Source organism: Pagrus major, chromosome 22 (assembly GCF_040436345.1).
Source record: "Pagrus major chromosome 22, Pma_NU_1.0".
Classification (NCBI taxonomy): Eukaryota; Metazoa; Chordata; class Actinopteri; order Spariformes; family Sparidae; genus Pagrus; species Pagrus major.
Genome location: NC_133236.1, coordinates 30,529,659 through 30,548,036, shown reverse-complemented (window position 1 = coordinate 30,548,036; position 18,378 = coordinate 30,529,659). Strand labels below are relative to the sequence as shown.

Here is an 18,378-nt window from a genome sequence, read left to right as displayed (position 1 = left end):
CTCTGAGCTTGTGTGGTAATCTGAGAGTATAAAATGTAAACTTATTGTCTGTGCACGGTTTTCAGTTGAGTTCATGTAAAAATGGAACATTATCATATTGTTTGATTTATGAGTGACAGGGCGTCACGTTTATAGAACCAGGGTTGGATTAATAGATAATAGACCAGTAGATTACAACGTAGAGAGGTAAATGCCTTAATTTGACCCTGAACTACTTTATCAGCAGAAATGTCACCTGTGGGCCTCCGTACAACAGACTGAGTCTGATGGAGCTTAACATGTTCATTGTCTTTGCTTTTGTTTCAGCATGAATCAGATTGGTTCATCCCTGATGATGATGATGATGATGATGATGATACTGAAGGTACTCACCACCCTGCAGGGTTTGGGCTCTGGACTCTTTCCCAACACTGGTGTGAAAACCAGAACCGAGAAGAGGAGCTTTAACTGGACCTACAGACAGACAGACAGACAGACAGACAGATAGACAGAGAGAGAGAGAGACAGACAGAGAGAGAAACAGGTTTAATGTTAAAGAAGAACTTAAGAGGAAACTCAAACAAAGATGCTATAGAAACAACAGGTCAGATATAGGTCTATAGTGTTTATAGTCACATGTCTCCTATTTCCTGTTATTTATTTACTTAATAAAATAATTAAAAACATAAAACACCTGAAGTTTTAATATTGTCATGGTGACAGCTGGTGTCACTTCCTGTTAGCACATTGATACAGTCATTAGGCTCGTTCGAGATGAGCCAGGCCTGCGCAGAATCGATCAACGGCGACCACCGCACAATGCATGCCGGTTAGATTTGTGTCCGACTTGATCCCGACTTGCTCTGACGTCATGCACGCGCCGGCAACGATAACCTCACGAGATCAAGGCGGCCGCAGTTTTTAGAGCCAGGCGCCGCAGGGCATGATGGGAAACGCCTGGCTGTCGCCTGATCAAAGAGCTGATTGGCTCTTAGTTAGGACCACAAACACTACGTTTTGTCGAAAATCCTAATTTTCTGTGTAATTGTTATATTTAATGCTAGATTATATGAATCTCATGTTGTGCAATGAAGGTTTAATCTGTTAACAAACATATTTTGTGTGGTTGATAATAATAATAATAATAATAATAAAGGTTATTTATATAACACTTATCAAAACGTGCAATCAGGGCTTTACAAGGCAGACAAAAAGAACAAAGGATAGAATACAATGCCAGATACACACATATTCCCACATATATACTGTATATAATTACAAATATAAATACATCAATAAAGATTATAAGAAACCTTTGCTGCTCGTCCTCCCCATGTGAAGCCTATGTAGTTGTGAGAACGTTTGGACTGTTAATTCAGTAGTTCAATTTCTTAAATTTAGGGATTGTATGATTTATAAATGACAGTGCCTTTACTTTGTAATCTACTTTGTCGGCAATTCTTATTCAATAGGCTAAATATGACTTTCAAGGGCTAACATCTGCCCAGTCGTTCTGATTCTCACCTCAATCATAACAGTGGCATTGTTAAACAAATAAAAAGCTATGATTGACAAATTTAGACCACAGTGAAAAGTAGTTATCATTTTAGAAAAATCCACTTTGTATGACCTAAAAACCGTGAACCTTAAAAGTATGATCAATTCATTGGTACAAAGTTTGTATTTCTATTTGTTACATTTGTGAGATTAAATAGTAAAAATCACACCACATCCCATCTGCCCATTAAGAGAATTAACACAGTGGAATTTATGTGCAAAGTGGAAAAGTAGGGGGATCTCTTCTGCTTCAATTTCATCAGCGATCAAGAACGCATTTTCTTCAGCCATAGCTATTCGAACGTGTTCTGCAAACTACAGATAGCCTACAGATGGATCTAACAGGATGTAGCCTAAATATTTCTGTGATTTCCTGTATATTCTTTGACGGCGGCTGGAAACTGTCCGACTTGACTGCAGCTTTTTGTCACCGCCCCCTGCTGCTGCCGCCTGGTCTCGTCCACCTTCCAGGCGAGGCGCAGTTCATCTCGAACGAGCCTATTGTGTTGCATACAGCCTGTACATTAACTCTGGACCTGCTCAGAACCTCCAGATCTAATCATACTCAATCAGCCTCAGCTTTGACTGGCTCCTCTGTTACCATGACAACCAGGTGATTAGCTCACCTGGCTGCAGAGGAGAAGCTTTTCCTCCAGACAGAAGAGACAAAGGTACATCTTCAACATGAAAACTGCTGCTTTTATCCTCGGGTGAGTACCACTCATCTCACCTGAACAGGTAAAACAACATCTCACCTCAACAGGTAAACCAAACCTAAACAGGTAAAAACTGGACCTTGTTGCTTTTTTTTTTCAGACTCATCTTTATCTGCTTGGAGTTTACAGAACAAATAACATCTGAGGGTCAACTAGAAGGTAAACTGATTTTACTGGTGGATATACCGGGTCTTTAATGGTGGGTTTACAGGTCTATACTGGGTCTTTGCTGGTGGGTTTACAGGTCTATACTGGGTCTTTACTGGTAGGTTTAAAGGTCTATACTGGGTCTTTGCTGGAGGGTTTACAGGTCTATACTGGGTCTTTACTGGTAGGTTTAAAGGTCTATACTGGATCTTTGCTGTTGGATTTACTGAGTTTGTACTGGTGGATTTAGGGGGTCTCTACTGGTGGATTTACCGAGTTTGTACTGGTGGATTTAGGGGGTCTCTACTGGTGGATTTACCAAGTTTGTACTGGTGGATTTAGGGGGTCTCTACTGGTGGATTTACCAAGTTTGTACTGGTGGATTTACTGAGTTTGTACTGGTCGTTCTAGGTGTTGATTTGAAGGTTTTAAATCTGTTTTCAGAGGTTTGTTTTTCTTTTTCTTCAAGACCACAAAATCCTTAACTTGAATCTGTTTCTTAATCATTTTTAACTTCTGAATGATGCTCCATGTTTGGATTATTTACACAAATCACTTGTAGCAGATGTAAAGGGATTTCCTGTTTTTCAGGTTTTGATGACACTGTTGTAAAGTCGGAGTGTCGAGATCGTTACCTGTGGATCCATGTGGCCTCAGGACAGGCGCCTCGCTTCGAGGCTGTAGGTCAGTTCTTCGCGTTCACTAAGTACAATCTGTCACTTTGGTAGTCCTCATTACCTGTAGCACACCTGAGCAAATGTCTACCTGTCCTGTAATATTTGTGTCCTGAACTGATGATGCTGCTCACTCGTCCATCCTGATGTAGATGAAAATGGTGTCCACTCAATCAGCAAGCAGCTTGCCTCACACTGCGGTTACACTATCAGCACTTTCAAGATGGATGGATCCACCACCTTCAAAGCTTCATACTATTCCTGCTTCACCTACAACCAGGTAGCTTGACCTGTCTATAACCCACCACCAGGGGGCTCCAGTCAATTCGTTCAGAGTCCAAGCTGACTAGGCTGTGATGAGTTCTTGTGTTTTCCAGAACGACGAGGTGTTCACCTTCAGATTTAACGTGATGGTACGTGATGCTGGTGGCAGGTGGATCAGCCGGCCTGTTTCTGCAGTCTGTTCTGGTCTGATGTGGACTCACAGAGAGATCATCTGTGAGGAGGACTACATGGAGGTCAGAACACCTATTACTGTGTCTGAACTGTCTTCTTACGGCTAATTGAACTGTCTTGAGATTGATGTTTTAATGATGGTGACCAGGTGAACGTCAACAAAGAGTCTTCATGTGGTGGTCAGCAGGGGAGCAGTGGACAGGTGTGGCAGGCCGCCTTCTCTCGGGTAATGTCACACAAACCTAAATAACTCAACACTACTGATCTCTGAGGACCTCTGAAGTCCTTTTTATTTGGCTCCTGTTCATCCAATGTAGTCATATCACCCAATATGAAGAAATGTGCTCAGTCTTTGGGGTGATGTTTAAATGTTTGAATACTAGTGGTGGTACAATCCTATTTCAAGGTCAGTCTCTAAAATTCATTTCAAAGAATCAAAGTAGTCAATGTCTCCTTTAATTGTTCTTGCTGTGTTTTAACATTTTATTTAATAATATATTTTATTACTCCGTCGCCCCAAGTTCTTCCAAAATCCTAGAGTTGCTTTTGCTGACAAATGTCAGGCTTTGCTCTTAGACAAACTGTTGAAATGGTAATCCTTTATGAGCCACAGTGCAACCTGATGTCCTTTTTTATATAGAGCGAAAACCTGGTTGATCCACTTGCTTGACTGGTACCACGGTGACTGAGCACTTCCTGTCTGAGTGTCCTATGCTGGTCAAATCTGCAGCATCTTTAAAAATCACTTGCAAAAACTCTCTAAATTGGAAAGTCTTTGGTTATGATGAACAAACGAAGGCCAAGTTGTCCTCTGAGTACTTTTTGTTGTCTTTGTAGTACTGTAGTGTTTCCTTTGTGGTGTTCAGGCTCAGAGGACGGCGAGTTCTGTCTGGCAGCTGATGGTCCTACAGAGTGATGGTCAGGTTTCCTCCATGTCCATCAGTGAAGCCCAGCAGCAGGGCTACAGCCTGACCACCACCGCCCACAGGGTGGTGCTTCGATCACAGTACAAACAGCCGCATGCCGAGCTGATAATGGTAGGTAAACATGGAGGGAGAAAAGAGCCTAAATGGCTGCTGTATAATAAAAAATATTTTGAATGAAAAGTTGGCGATAACTGAGCACTTTGAGGGCTCTCCCTGATAGTGTGTTCAACGACACTCAAATGTTCAGGAAATTTTGATTAATGCATTGTTTATGTTTTGCCTGTTGAGTTTTGTTTCTGTGGCTCTATCCGAATGTCCACCTGAACGTACAGACTTCAGACATGTGTACCGTGGCGTGTTCACTGTCATCATGTCAAGTGTGCAAGAGGGCTCAGTCATGGGGACATAAACTGCAAACACCAAAGTTTGTCCATTTAACAGAAAAATACAGATTTATTGGGCATATTCTCTGAGTGCACATAACAAAATCTCACTCCATCAAAACAACAAAAATGAAAAAAGAGTCTTCACCCCAGCTGGACTCTATTCAAGTCCACAGAAAGTCCACTTCAGGGCTCCTGTGGATTTGGAAAGTTTTCAGCACTTTTCTTCAGTCTGTGAGTCTGCAGGTGCAGGTAAGACATCTGGATTCATCTTAGTTTTGTCAAACTGATGTTTCTGGCCAAGACTTTTGAGGGATTCGACTGAACATTTTGAGAATATGCAACATTTATATTAAGTGTTGAACACTGAGGTAGGTCTTCTTTAATAAATTAAATCCTGATGTTTGCCATCAGGTGGACGGTGTCCCCATGGAGGTCATCTGGATTTCTCTGTTCTTAAAGCAGAAGCTGATTGTGATGATGATCGACGTGTCCATTGCCTGCACAGTCAGTAAGTTCTCCTACAAAGACACACCTGAACAGGAAGTTGTTTCTGTCTGCTGTAAATGGTGTGGACTGTGATTCTGTTGATGCTGTCTCAGATTCCGGTTCTTTCGACGGTTCTCGGCTGCTCTGGGACATCCCCCAGGTTGTGACCCCTCTGACTTGGGAGGGGGCTGGGTTTGAAAGTCGAAGTGTAAGCCTGGGAGTGGAGGGGCTGCTGCTGGACGAACCCACCACTGCTGCCAGAGGATTCAGTGTAGTCCAACAAGGACATCTGATCAAGATCGGGGTTCCTTTTGGGGCAGAGGGTGGCTACAGGAAGGTACAGTGAGTCCCGCCCAAGCCTCAGACCAGGACAAGGTTTTGATGAGCAATGATTGTTTTGTTACGAGCAGATGACATCTTGACCAATGGCAGATTCTACATGTTATCGTCAGTTTCTTCTTCTCTGCAGAGTTTGGTGGTGAACAACGTGTACAAGGAGATGTACATGATTTTCCTGATGTACGAACATGTCTTCTCTCTTCTGTATGATGATGGCAGCAGCATCGACACGAGACACCGAATGCTCAGAGTGCTCGACACACCGCTGCTCTGCCGTCCACCCTTCAGCTTTGACCGTAAGTGGAGTCCCCACCCGGTTTGCAGACCGGTGGAATCCCCACCGTCCTCAGTGTGCCTCAGAGCGAGGGTTGGGGTTCATACCCTCCTGTGGGCTGCCAAAAAGCTCCTTGTCACCACGAGTAGTACATGTTGGTCCACATTACAGTCGGCGTCTCCTCAGTTAGGTTAAGGGAAACTTTAGAGTGCTGACCACTGCTGTTCATATGAAAAGTAAATAACTGTGTAAATAAAAAAGGGGGCTGGAAGAAAAGTTCAAACTCTGGGTTAGGGTTAAAAAAAGGGTAAATGTATAAATAAACTTAATGACTGAATCAAAATGTCTGCTGTCGGGACATCTTCTCTCATGACGTCTGTTTCTTCCTGTAGAAACAACAAGTGATAACCAGGTGTTCAGCGTCTACCTGGGAAATATTCCTGCTGATGTCCTATTGGAGGAAGTGCAGATAAATGGGAAGCAGCTGATGATGTCAGAGGGTGTCGGGTGGGGCTACAGCATCAGTCCTATCATTCACATCAACGGCAGTCGAGCCTATGAGCTACGTCTGCCGTTTGAGGACACCCTCGTTTATCGGATGGTGAGGTTCACACAGGTTCACTTCCTTGGACCTTTTCAGTGATGGTGGTCATTGCTGTATTTGATGTATCTGTCCATGTTGTCATGTAATTTACATTACAACCACTCAATCAGGAGCAACAGCACTGCCATGACCCAAAGTATCTGAACTCATATTTGTACATGATTTATGTTCCAGTTTAGGTTCAGCAGTAACCAGGCTTTAACCTGTTTTTTTTATTTGTAGCTTTGGGCTGAGTTGACCCATCTCGGCCTGGATTTGGCCTGGCTGTCGTCCAGTTTTGGTCAGTGTCTGTCCTACAAATGACTTGTTTAGGACTAATTCAGGCCTGATTTGTGTTTTTAGCCTGAGTGTAGCTTGATCACTCATGTCCTGGACAGAGTATACAATCTGCTTCCAACAACGGTGTGCACATGCCCAGTGTACATAAACGGTCATGAGGTACATGTTTTCAGGTCTGTTATATGGACAGGTTATTGCTGACACGCTCACCTAGTTGGTGGGGAAAAAAAAGTTTTTCTAAGCCCAGTTTACAAAAACCCCAGTGTATGTGTCAACTAGGCCTTAATCATCATTGCTGTGATGTGATGTCACTGTCAATCATGATTGTGATGACAGGGTTTCTGCAGGTTTGAACAAGTCTTTAAGGCCTTTTTGAACTAAATTTAAGACCTACACGAAGTACGAAACGGTAAGGAAAAATAAAGTCCCAGAATTACTTTCAAAAATAACTACATTTATTGCCATTCACAGAGCAACTCAATGAAGAATGGAGTGAGTGTGTGTCAGGGTTATTAGTTTTTAAATTTCATTAGTTTTTATTTTAATTTAGTTTTTCAGTTTGCTTTTTATTTCAGTTGAGTTTTAATTAATTTAAGAAGTGATTAATAGTTTTAGTTTAGTTTTTATCTAGGAATTTAACCTAATTAGTTAACTCTAATCCACACACACACACTGTTCAAAATCCAAAGCACCGCCGCTTTCAACGTCAGAGTTGTAACGAAGATGGTTTGAATGTCGCTCGACTGCGAGGCGGCGCAGAGTTCAGGTAGAGCAGAACTGGACGAACTTAGACTGGGAACTGGTGACGTACAAAAGCGTGTGATAGCATGACTTCATTGGAGACTTTTAGAGGCTAACTTGTGTTTATCCGATTTTGTGTGTGACACCAGCGCTTTCACACCAAATGTGCCCAATTTGAGGGTCCTCTTGTAGAGCGTACACTGCGCTTCAGATTCATTATTATGCGGCTTTTAACCAACTGAATTCTGGTTGTTCAAGCCAACACACTAAATTTACACTTTCCCATAGTGTAGCAGATTCCGCAGTCAAAGTCTTTCCGGAACTGGCGAAGTGTGCGGCGATAAATTCCGATCGGGCTGTTGGCAAAATGCCACTTACGTTCCTGGATACTTCAGAAAGAAGTACAACACACGGAGCTAACTGTGAATCTCACCAACACATTTCCCAAGACTTTTTAAGGATGCGCGGACACCCTGGATGAAGAGCAGATCAGTGGAAACAAAGGGACTGTCAATGTTTTTATAAACGTCTCTGAAGACTTATTTCCATACAGCTTTAATCCTTGCAATTAATCCTGCAGGATTCATCACATTTGTCATCACTACAGTCTTTTAAGTGATATCTGCCTCATAAAAAAGCAGAAGGTTCCATTTTAAAACATCATTGATCTGGGAAGCACTCTTAAAGATGCACGTTTTTTCTCAACAGTACCTGGGTCAAGGTGTGGTGCAGTACTCCATAGATATAAACTTCACTTTAACCATCATGCCCCAGAGAGACTCCTACTACCATCACACATTCATCACAGCACGAGTATTCAATACATGTGAGTACATTTACTCATCTGCTGCACTCGAGTCTTAAAAAGATGTCACTGCTCTACAGTAACGTGATTCAGAACAGGCTTGTTTTAAAATACAGACTTTGTCCTTTTGAAGTTCCTCCAGAGATCACTGCTCAGTGTTCAGACAGAGGACTCGCCTTCAGCGTGGTCAAACCACCTCGAGCTGAGAGTCTCTGGGAGGTGGGTGTCGACCATGAACCTCTGACATCACAGCTGGCGGACCAAAGAGGGTACCGCCTTTACAACGACACCCAGAGAACTACTCTGGAAGTCCCTGTGTTCTCCATCGGGTACAACTATGAAGTAAGAATCCATGGCACATGGGGGTCATCTGCTAAAAACAGTACCTGAATTTGTTACAGAGCCCCAGATGTCAGTGTTTCTCCCAGTTCACTGAGTTACTGAAACTAAATTTCTAGTCCACAGTGAGCTGAAAGAGATGAAGACAACAGGGAGTCTGTATTTGTCCTAATGTAGTTGATTTAAGAGCTGGGGTGCAGTTTGTTGCGTGTTGAGTAATGCTTGTACAACTTTAGTAACAACAGCAGCTCATTTCTCACTTCAGTATGACTTAACAGTAGTACAAATTAATCAATAGCCCTACAGTCAATACTCCATAAGAAGAGCACCCAATCTAACCTGAGTCATCTTGTTTTCAGGACATCAACCTGTCAAACTTTTATGGAACATTTAAACTTGTTCTGAGAGACTCCAAAACTCTGGAGGTCCAGACGTCCACCTTGAAACGCTGCCTCTTCAAGACACAGGACATGATAGGTAACCTCGCCTCTACAGCCCTTACATTGACTCTGATTGGTTGCCTCCCTGAGTCAGCTACAACCCTAACACGGCCGTCTGTGGTATCAGTCTGTTCTGCAGACGGGACCATGACGGTGGTGACGACTCCGACCTCCACCTGGCCTACACTGCAGCCTGAAAGAACCACTCTGCTGGACCCCGCCTGTGGGCCCAAACAGACAGATGGAGCCAGAGTCCTGTTTGAGTTCAAGCTGGACTCATGTGGGACCAGAGCCATGGTACAAATCAAAAATGTGTAAATGTAAAGACGTGGTAAAGTTTAGTAACTGAGAATGTTTAACAGGTTGGGGAGTTATACATGGTCTATGAGAATGAGATCTTCCATGACAGACAGATGATCGCAGACGGACCAAACTTCATCTCCAGAGATTCTCAGTTCAAGTAAGGAGAACACACCTGAAAGAGCACTTCATGACCTGGTAGTTCCTGATTCTTGGTTAGACTCTGCTGCAATCAGTACCTAAAACAAAAACTTAATTCAAACATAAAAGACTTAAACTGTCTGATTCTTGAACAGGTTGACAGTGAGGTGCTTCTATCCACTCAGTGGACTCAACAGACTGTCTGTGGACAGGATCTTCAGATCAGCAACTCCTGGATTTGGTTCAGTGAAAGTCTTCAAGAGCATTAAAGGTCAGTCAGAATTATTAACAATGCAAACTGAGTTCGGTTGGAATCACAGAAATTTATTGTAAATGTATGTACAAATGCATGTAAATGCATAATTTTAAATCTTTTCATTTTTCAGCAGGTCCAACAAATGAACTCTGTTTGTATCAGGTTTCTAGAAATGGCGACAAAACTCTGACTAACCAGATCCATGAGACCTCAGCAGCAGGGGGAGTCCTACCTCCCACCAGCCTCAGGACTCGGCCCAGACCTGGACCCAGCCATTTCATCACAGTGCCATCCAGACACAACAAGCTGATCTACTCCTCCCAAAATCAACAAACTTTTCCAAACCTCAATCTCTCTCCTCCTCCTGAAGGTGTGTCCGTTGGTACCCACCAATCTCATCCCAGTCATCTCATGTCCATGACACGGGACCATCGTGAATTTGGATCTCCAACAGGCGACCATCTCCCCAATTTTCTTCCCAGACATGACCAGTCACCAGACATCAGCTTCCACCTGTCAAATCTCAACACACCGAGCTTCAATGGTGGGAGAATGAGAGGAGAAAATTCTGAACCAACTGAGGCCAGCCCAGCACAGGGCTTCAGTACTTCCAGCAGGAGTCCTGGTTCTGCTGTTGTTGGAGTTTTGCAGGTCAACTCGGGAAGCTCCAGTCAGACTCTGACACTTCAGGGTCCGAACAGTTTAGGTAATAATGTTTGGCACTCAGGCCTGACATGGGACCAGCCCACTGTTGGCCAAAATAATGTCATTAAGCCAGATCAAGACCTGCAGAACCTTCAAGTTGACCTTTCTCTTGGCATGCAAGAACTGACCCAACCACCACATGAGGCCAATCTGGATTTGAGCTTTTATGGGTCCTCAGGAGGGAGGACAGAAATGACAAAACCTAAAGAGATACCAGGGTACCTGCCTCAAAGTGAGTATGATGCTTCTCAAACCTCTCCACTTCACCCAGTCCTTAAGCCACCAGCTCAGCACAGCAGAGAACTACTCCTGCCTGAGAGAGACCAGACATACGTCCCTGCTAATACCATCACATCCAAATATACGATCTCCAACTTGTTTGTAGACACACAGGGATCTGTCAGCACTGAACCAGTGTCTACTGCAACCAGCCAAGTAGACCAAAACCTGGAGAGACCAGGGTCCATTGAGAGAAGGAACACTGATGTTCTTCACCCTGGAATAAACATTCTCAGAGTCAAACCACTGAGCAAATTCCTTTCATCTGTACATAATCTCAACCAGAAAACCTTTGTCCAACAACCAAAGGTACAAATCTCCAGTCCCTCACAGTATGTCAATGGTTCGACAGCTGTCAGCAGGGATGGGAGCCGCTGGGCATCCCAACAGCTTCCTGAACAGAGACGTTCAAACATGAGACAGGAACATGTGCCTGAGAGAACTGGTGTGTCAACACCGACGCAGGAACAAGGTGCTGTTTATACTGTCAAATCAGACCAAACCGCAGCGATCCACCTCACTGATCTGTCCCCAAACCAGCAGAGACTGGTCCATCCATCCACAAACCAGCAGAAACCGGTCCAATCAGAGGCTAAGACAGGAAACGGTGAAGGTCAAGAATCTGTTTCTACTCAGGGAAACATCCTTCAAGCAAAAGGTAGGGTTGAGAATCAGAAACCAAATATTAGTCAGATATGACACTGATTCTTAGGAGACCAGTGGAGCAACAAAATGTTAACTGTTTTCCCTCTTGCCTCTGCTGCAGTTACAGATTTAAGGGTTGGCTTTTAGTCTAGCTAGCTAAGCTCCATCAGGAATGGTACTTTCTCACAACTCAGATTCTGATTTTTACACCAAAATCTGCTGGCTTTAAACAATAATCCTGATCACTGTGATGAGGTTTTGTGTGTCCAAACTAAATCTTCCTCTATTCTTGTACTCGTCCTCAACATCAGGACGGTCTCATAACAGAGTCAGACTTGTTCCTAGTCTGCCAGGAAGATTTCAAAATCATGAAGGTCAGACCGTCCCTACCGTTCAGTCTGACTCCAGAGGAGGAACCAGCAGGATGTCCTACCTGAGCTTTACACCACAGACTATCACAAACACTGCTGTCAACATCAGAGACTATCTATCCAACAGTCCCACTGCAGGAGCAGCTGGCTCTACTGGGTCCCACACAGGTCCTAATGATTCTGGTGGTTCAGAGCTCAACAGCCACATGACATCAGACTGCAGTGGTCCATATGGAGCCAGTGTTCACCGAGGCATCCTGAGAGGTACTCAAGACAGATCTTTATACTCTATACTGTTTATCTGATCAGATATAAGACTGATTTATCAGTTCACTGCCAGTTGCTGTTGTTGTTGCTTCTGAGGGTGTAAACATTTTTTTGTCTTAGGTAAAGAGATCAGCTGATGAAGAACAGAAACTTGTAAAAACAAACACAATCTGAATCAATAAAGCTACAGTTTGTTCATATTCAGCTGTTTGATGCTCTGTTACTGCTCAGGTGAAAAATGGGTGACTGCAGGAACCAACAGGTGTTCATAAATATGTGATTCATCGTTTAAAATGATGTTTACTTCCTGCTGTCATCGTACACATACGTTTAGTGTATTACATTAAATGGAGATGACACTGGATAAACCAGATGAACCACGGACGTAGAACACATACAGGACTATAATACTAAATTATGATTATTTTAATCTCAATATTGGAGAGAAAATTAGAATGGGGTGTTCCTCATGTTGTTCTGTGCTGGACCAGAAAACATTTATGCTATAAAATTTTATTTTTCAGACTTTCATCTTATTTTTTTGTTCTTGTAAATACAGACACGTTAGACACATTTTAATATAGAGTTTGGTTGGAGCTTTGGGTCTTATTCTTAAACTGTGAAGACTTAATAAAACCCAACATACTCCATCAAATTTTTGTCCGTGCCAGACTCCATTCAGAATTATGACCATTTAGTGTTTCATTGCCTATTGTAACACGGTGCCTGAACAAATGTTGACCTCATGTTCTGTTAAACTAGTTTCTACTGAATTCAGTTCAGGAGTGAATGTTTGTCTCACCGTCAGCAGAGACAAACTGTCCCACAGCAGATGAAACTCCTCCGCTTCCCTCCACAAACTGGACCTCAGAGACGATGATGTTGTCCTCGAGAACAGAACCACAGCTGGTACACACCGCACTGCCCCGGGCCTGATCCACATCTATATCTGACCCCCCACAGGTATGGCACACCCTGGAGCTCATGGTGGACCAGGTCAGAGGTCAACACACCTGCAGGTGAGGGTGGAGCTGACTCTGTCAATAACTATAGTGTAAATAACTGTAGTGGTTATTACAGCCATTAAATCTAATGTACAGTTGGTTATATCAATTCAGTGAGGATACAGACTGACTCTCAGAGCTGCCCTCAACATAATTGTGATTCTGTACTATTAAAGTAAAATCTGTGATTAATGGATCAACAGTAAATAATGAATGTTATGACATCGCCGTGGATCCTGGGAAATAACGGTGAACGATAACCTACAGCTTACATAATGGATCGATTAAATGCAGTTTAATCAGCTTCGTTAAACAGCTGTTTGAGACTGAAAATGTGAAGTATTATCTGTTAAGTTTAACTGTGTTCTTCAGTTTCAGTTTGAACTAGTTAACGTTAACTAGTCCTCCTGATTAAACTGTTAACAGTGACTGATGAACTCACCGACAGTAGAAACCAGTCAACAGAAAACAGAGTCCAGTTTGGCGGCTAGAAACAGGATGCAGCCATTTGTGTGTCCAGTCTTATTTTTCCATCAGAATCCATTTTCTTCTTCTGTCATACCGACCTATGGACCAATATTAACTGTTTATTGAACCAGTTGAACGTTTCAATACTAATAATTGATCAGAGAAGAGATTCCGATCGATGTTTTGGGAGGTTTGTTTTCTTCCTGTGGCGCAGGTCAGTGACGTCACTGAGTCCGGAGTTCACGAGGGGGAGTTTGTTGATCGATGACGGAAAAATTTGGCGTTAAAAATGAAATATTTGGTTTCAGGTTTTAGCTGTAAATCAAACGGTATAGTTCATGTGCATCATTATAAAACTGACATGATTTCTATATTTAAACTGGGTCCGTTCGCCCCCCTACATATCTGGATAAATGGTTCCGACCGACGGCACGTTATGACGTTCTTCCTTCGGGCGGGTATTTTACGGTGTGGAGCTGTTCGGGCAGAAAGAGACGAACAAATTAATCAATTCTGAATAAAATCGTTTTTACTGTGTTTGTGGCTGAAGCCGCGGCGGTGACAGTATGTCCTCTGCGGGGAGATGGACTGTCTTCAGCTGGAGCTCAACCCGAGGATCACCGCAGCCGTGAGGAGAGGTGACAGCCGCATCGCCAGACTCCATCCAGAAACTCGACACGTATATTTCATCTCTTACTGTTTAATGTAGTGACATTACAGAACATGACTTTACACTTTTTCGTATACTTTATGTTTTAGTAGTATAATCGGCACACAATGTATATTCAGCATTTGAAAGAGTTTTGAGTTTTATACATATGTTAAAGTCCTCAAACGTCAAAGGCTGAATTAAAACTGCAAGATTCTGTATTGAATTTATGTCTCATTCTCAAAGCAGAACTGTGGTTATTTAGTGTACTGACCAGTGTGTAGTGACCGGTGTGTACTTCATGTGACCACATTTCTCTCCTCGGTAGACACTAAGAAAATATTCACTGAAGTTTATAATGACAGACAGAATGTAGTAATGTTAGGAGTGTTGTTCAGATGCCCCAAAGTCCTCAAAGCTTCCTCAAATTTAAAGTGTCTGTGTCCCCTAGTTAAAAAAAACAACCTTTTATTATTATTGTTGTTGTTGTTTTTACTATGATCATCGTCACCATGTTGTTTTTTTACCTCCAGCTAAACTAAAGTCAGTCCGGGACGTGTTGTGTGTTTCTGGTCTGGACCTGCAGAGACTAACCGGTCTGTCCAGCTCAGACGTCCAGCAGCTGACCACTGCCGCAGCCACCGCCTGCAGACCCCACCCTCCAGTCCCAGGTAAGACCAGGACTGATGCAGTCTGATTGGATGTCACAAAGTCATGTCACAGCGTGTGTGTGTGTGTGTGTGTGTGTAGCCCTTCTGCTTCATCGTGGAGAGTGTCGCAGGTTGGAGTCCGGTCTCAGACTCAGTGTCGGGTGTCCGGTGCTGGATGAGCTGCTGAGGGGGGGTCTTCCTGTGGGGGGCGTCACTGAGCTGTCAGGAGAGAGTGGAGCAGGGAAGACACAGCTGGCTCTGCAGCTCTGTCTGTCTGTACAGTACCCAACACAGCATGGAGGACTGAACTCAGGTCAGTGAACACACCGTCATGACAATGGACTGATTTCACACCTCACTCACTCTTCAGCCTGAGTAACTGCAGTAATTAGGTGTAATCAGGTGTTGAAGCAGCATTTGGATGCTGCGTTCACTGACCAGCCTGCAACAGTAGCCCTTTTCACACAGAGACGCCGCATTATCGCCGCAGCGCCGGTTCGCCAATTCTGTTTTTTTTTTAACATGTTTCCCCCGGTGTCCTCCTGTTAATCTAAACATGTACCAGCTGACTCTTTATAATCATATAATGCTGTTGTTATATGTTGTGACTGAGGTCCTGACCCACCAAACATCCTGGAAAGTGAAGTTACGTTTTTCGCTCTAAATTACATAATCACCATCAGTAAACGGTGTATCTGCATGATGCGTTCACTGACCAGCCTGCAACAGTGTCTCTGCATGATGCGTTCACCGACCTGTCTCTCTGTAGGAGCTGTGTATATCTGCACTGAGGACGTCTTTCCAAGCAGTCGTCTGCAGCAGCTGATCTCAGATCAGTCGTGTCTTCGCTCTGACATCCCTCCGACTCTGATCAGCAGACTCCAGTTCAGTGATCATGTTTACATTGAACACACCGCTGACCTAGTGAGTGTGTGTGTGTGAGTGTGTGTGTGTGTGTGTGTGTGTGTGTGTGTGTGTGAGAGAGAGAGTGTGTGTGTGTGAGAGACCTGGAGAGTGTGTGTGTGAGTGAGAGAGAGAGACCTGGAGTGTGTGTGTGTGAGAGACCTGGAGAGTGTGTGTGTGAGTGAGAGAGAGAGACCGTGTGTGTGTGTGTGTGTGTGAGAGAGAGAGAGACCTGGAGAGTGTGTGTGTGTGAGAGAGAGAGAGAGACCTGGAGAGTGTGTGTGTGTGAGAGAGACCTGGAGTGTGTGTGTGTGTGTGTGTGTGTGTGTGAGAGAGAGAGAGACCTGGAGTGTGTGAGAGAGAGAGACCTGGAGAGTGTGTGTGTGTGTGAGAGAGAGAGAGAGAGAGAGAGAGACCTGGAGAGTGTGTGTGTGTGAGAGAGAGAGAGAGAGAGAGAGAGAGACCTGGAGAGTGTGTGTGTGTGAGAGAGAGAGAGAGAGACCTGGAGAGTGTGTGTGTGTGTGAGAGAGAGAGAGACCTGGAGAGTGTGTGTGTGTGTGTGTGTGTGTGTGTGTGTGAGAGAGAGAGAGAGAGACCTGGAGAGTGTGTGTGTGTGAGAGAGAGAGAGAGACCTGGAGAGTGTGTGTGTGTGTGAGAGAGAGAGAGAGACCTGGAGAGAGTGTGTGTGTGTGAGAGAGAGAGAGAGACCTGGAGAGAGTGTGTGTGTGTGAGAGAGAGAGAGAGACCTGGAGAGTGTGTGTGTGTGTGAGAGAGAGAGAGAGAGAGAGAGACCTGGGGAGTGTGTGTGTGTGTGTGTGTGAGAGAGAGAGAGACCTGGAGAGTGTGTGTGTGTGTGTGTGTGTGTGTGTGTGTGTGTGTGTGTGTGTGTGTGAGAGAGAGAGAGAGAGACCTGGAGTGTGTGTGTGTGTGTGTGTGTGTGTGAGAGAGAGAGAGAGAGAGAGACCTGGAGAGTGTGTGTGTGTGTGTGTGAGAGAGAGAGAGAGAGAGAGAGAGAGAGAGACCTGGGGAGTGTGTGTGTGTGTGTGAGAGAGAGAGAGACCTGGAGAGTGTGTGTGTGTGAGAGAGAGAGAGAGACCTGGAGAGTGTGTGTGTGTGAGAGAGAGACCTGGAGAGTGTGTGTGTGTGTGAGAGAGAGAGAGAGAGAGACCTGGAGAGTGTGTGTGTGTGTGTGTGTGTGTGTGTGAGAGAGAGAGAGAGAGAGAGAGACCTGGGGAGTGTGTGTGTGAGAGAGAGAGAGAGAGAGAGACCTGGGGAGTGTGTGTGAGAGAGAGAGAGAGACCTGGAGAGTGTGTGTGTGTGAGAGAGAGACCTGGAGAGTGTGTGTGTGTGTGTGTGTGTGTGTGTGTGTGTGTGTGAGAGAGACCTGGAGAGTGTGTGTGTGAGAGAGAGAGAGACCTGGAGAGTGTGTGTGTGTGTGAGAGGGAGAGACCTGGGGAGTGTGTGTGTGTGAGAGAGAGAGAGCTGGAGAGTGTGTGTGTGTGTGAGAGAGAGAGCTTGAGAGTGTGTGTGTGTGAGAGAGAGAGAGCTGGAGAGTGTGTGTGTGTGTGAGAGGGAGAGACCTGGGGAGTGTGTGTGTGTGAGAGAGAGAGAGCTGGAGAGTGTGTGTGTGTGTGAGAGAGAGAGCTTGAGAGTGTGTGTGTGTGAGAGAGAGAGAGCTGGAGAGTGTGTGTGTGTGTGTGAGAGACCTGGAGAGTGTGTGTGTGTGTGTGTGAGAGACCTGGAGTGTGTGTGTGTGTGTGAGAGAGACCTGGAGTGTGTGTGTGTGTGTGTGTGTGTGTGTGTGTGTGTGTGTGTGTGTGTGTGTGTGTGTGTGTGTGTGTGTGTGTGTGTGTGTGTGAGAGAGACCTGGAGAGTGTGTGTGAGAGAGAGACCTGGGGAGTGTGTGTGTGTGAGAGAGAGACCTGGAGAGTGTGTGTGAGTGTGTGAGACCCGGAGAGAGTGTGTGTGTTTGAGTGAGTGAGTGAGTGACCTGGAGAGTGTGAGTGAGTGAGTGAGAGAGAGAGAGATCAGATCAGTGCGACTGTTGACACGCTGACAGGTGTTTGTTTACCTGAAGGAGTCCCTCCAGGTGTGTCTGTCTCGCCGTGTCCCCCTCCTGTTGGCCCGTGGTGCGGTCCGCCTCCTGGTCGTTGACTCTGTGGCGGCTCTGTTCAGGTGTGAGTTCCAGGCTTCTGACTGGCTGGAGAGGACCAAACAGCTGCTCAGCTTCTCCTCAACACTGCATCACCTGAGCCAGGAGTTCAACACACCTGTCCTCTGTATCAACCAGGTAACGCATGCGCACACACACCTGTCCTCTGTATCAGGTAACACAGTGACAGGTGTGTGTGAATTGATGTCAATCTGGATCAGCTGATCACAGCTGGATCAGTCGGATGAATTGATGCCAAAAATGACATTACTTATATTTTTTAATGATTAAAACAGAACTAATAATAATGATCAAGAGATTTAAAGTGAAGTGTTAACTGTCAACTGAGAGACGCACTGACATCATTTCTTATTGTGCCGGTGATGTTTTCCTCATTAATGAGGCGTTTTAAAAATGACTTTTATCATCATCTCAAACAA

General features: G+C 44.5%; 3 protein-coding genes across 8 annotated transcripts in view; 2 read left to right on the top strand and 1 right to left on the bottom strand.

The window, feature by feature from the left end:
• Nucleotides 1–13,813, bottom strand: part of brf1b (BRF1 general transcription factor IIIB subunit b) — a 28,501-nt gene extending 14,688 nt beyond the window's left edge. The window contains exons 1-3 of the mRNA XM_073492620.1: nt 13,559–13,813; nt 12,915–13,125; nt 373–453 (exon numbers count right to left, since the gene is read on the bottom strand). Of these exons, the coding sequence (XP_073348721.1) occupies nt 373–453; nt 12,915–13,098 (265 nt within the window). The 5' untranslated portion in view covers nt 13,099–13,125; nt 13,559–13,813. The remainder of the gene's footprint in view (nt 1–372; nt 454–12,914; nt 13,126–13,558) is intronic.
• LOC141017845 (uncharacterized) lies at nt 2,148–12,312 on the top strand. 2 transcript variants are annotated; one of them, XM_073492618.1, is made up of 20 exons: nt 2,149–2,246; nt 2,353–2,411; nt 2,991–3,083; nt 3,226–3,353; nt 3,451–3,591; nt 3,678–3,755; nt 4,396–4,566; nt 5,253–5,349; nt 5,441–5,664; nt 5,797–5,962; nt 6,333–6,541; nt 8,273–8,390; nt 8,503–8,711; nt 9,068–9,185; nt 9,276–9,445; nt 9,511–9,608; nt 9,745–9,860; nt 9,976–11,487; nt 11,786–12,109; nt 12,233–12,312. In XM_073492618.1, exons 1-20 carry the CDS (start codon nt 2,221–2,223, stop codon nt 12,247–12,249), a joined length of 4,074 nt encoding a protein of 1,357 aa, XP_073348719.1. In that variant the 5' UTR covers nt 2,149–2,220; the 3' UTR covers nt 12,250–12,312. The 2 variants fall into 2 exon arrangements, with proteins under 2 accessions (XP_073348720.1, XP_073348719.1); XM_073492619.1 differs by lacking the exons at nt 11,786–12,109; nt 12,233–12,312 and having other exon boundaries at nt 2,148–2,246; nt 10,008–10,100.
• xrcc3 (X-ray repair complementing defective repair in Chinese hamster cells 3) overlaps nt 12,987–18,378 on the top strand; it is a 6,395-nt gene continuing 1,003 nt past the window's right edge. Inside the window, exons 1-6 of one of the 5 annotated variants that reach the window (XM_073492622.1) lie at nt 12,987–13,075; nt 14,135–14,222; nt 14,767–14,904; nt 14,984–15,196; nt 15,653–15,807; nt 17,846–18,076. In XM_073492622.1, the coding sequence (XP_073348723.1) occupies nt 14,168–14,222; nt 14,767–14,904; nt 14,984–15,196; nt 15,653–15,807; nt 17,846–18,076 (792 nt within the window). In that variant the 5' untranslated portion in view covers nt 12,987–13,075; nt 14,135–14,167. Of the gene's footprint in view, nt 13,132–13,930; nt 14,223–14,766; nt 14,905–14,983; nt 15,197–15,652; nt 15,808–17,845; nt 18,077–18,378 lie in introns of those variants that run through there. The other 4 variants (XM_073492621.1, XM_073492624.1, XM_073492625.1 and 1 more) reach the window with 4 other exon arrangements.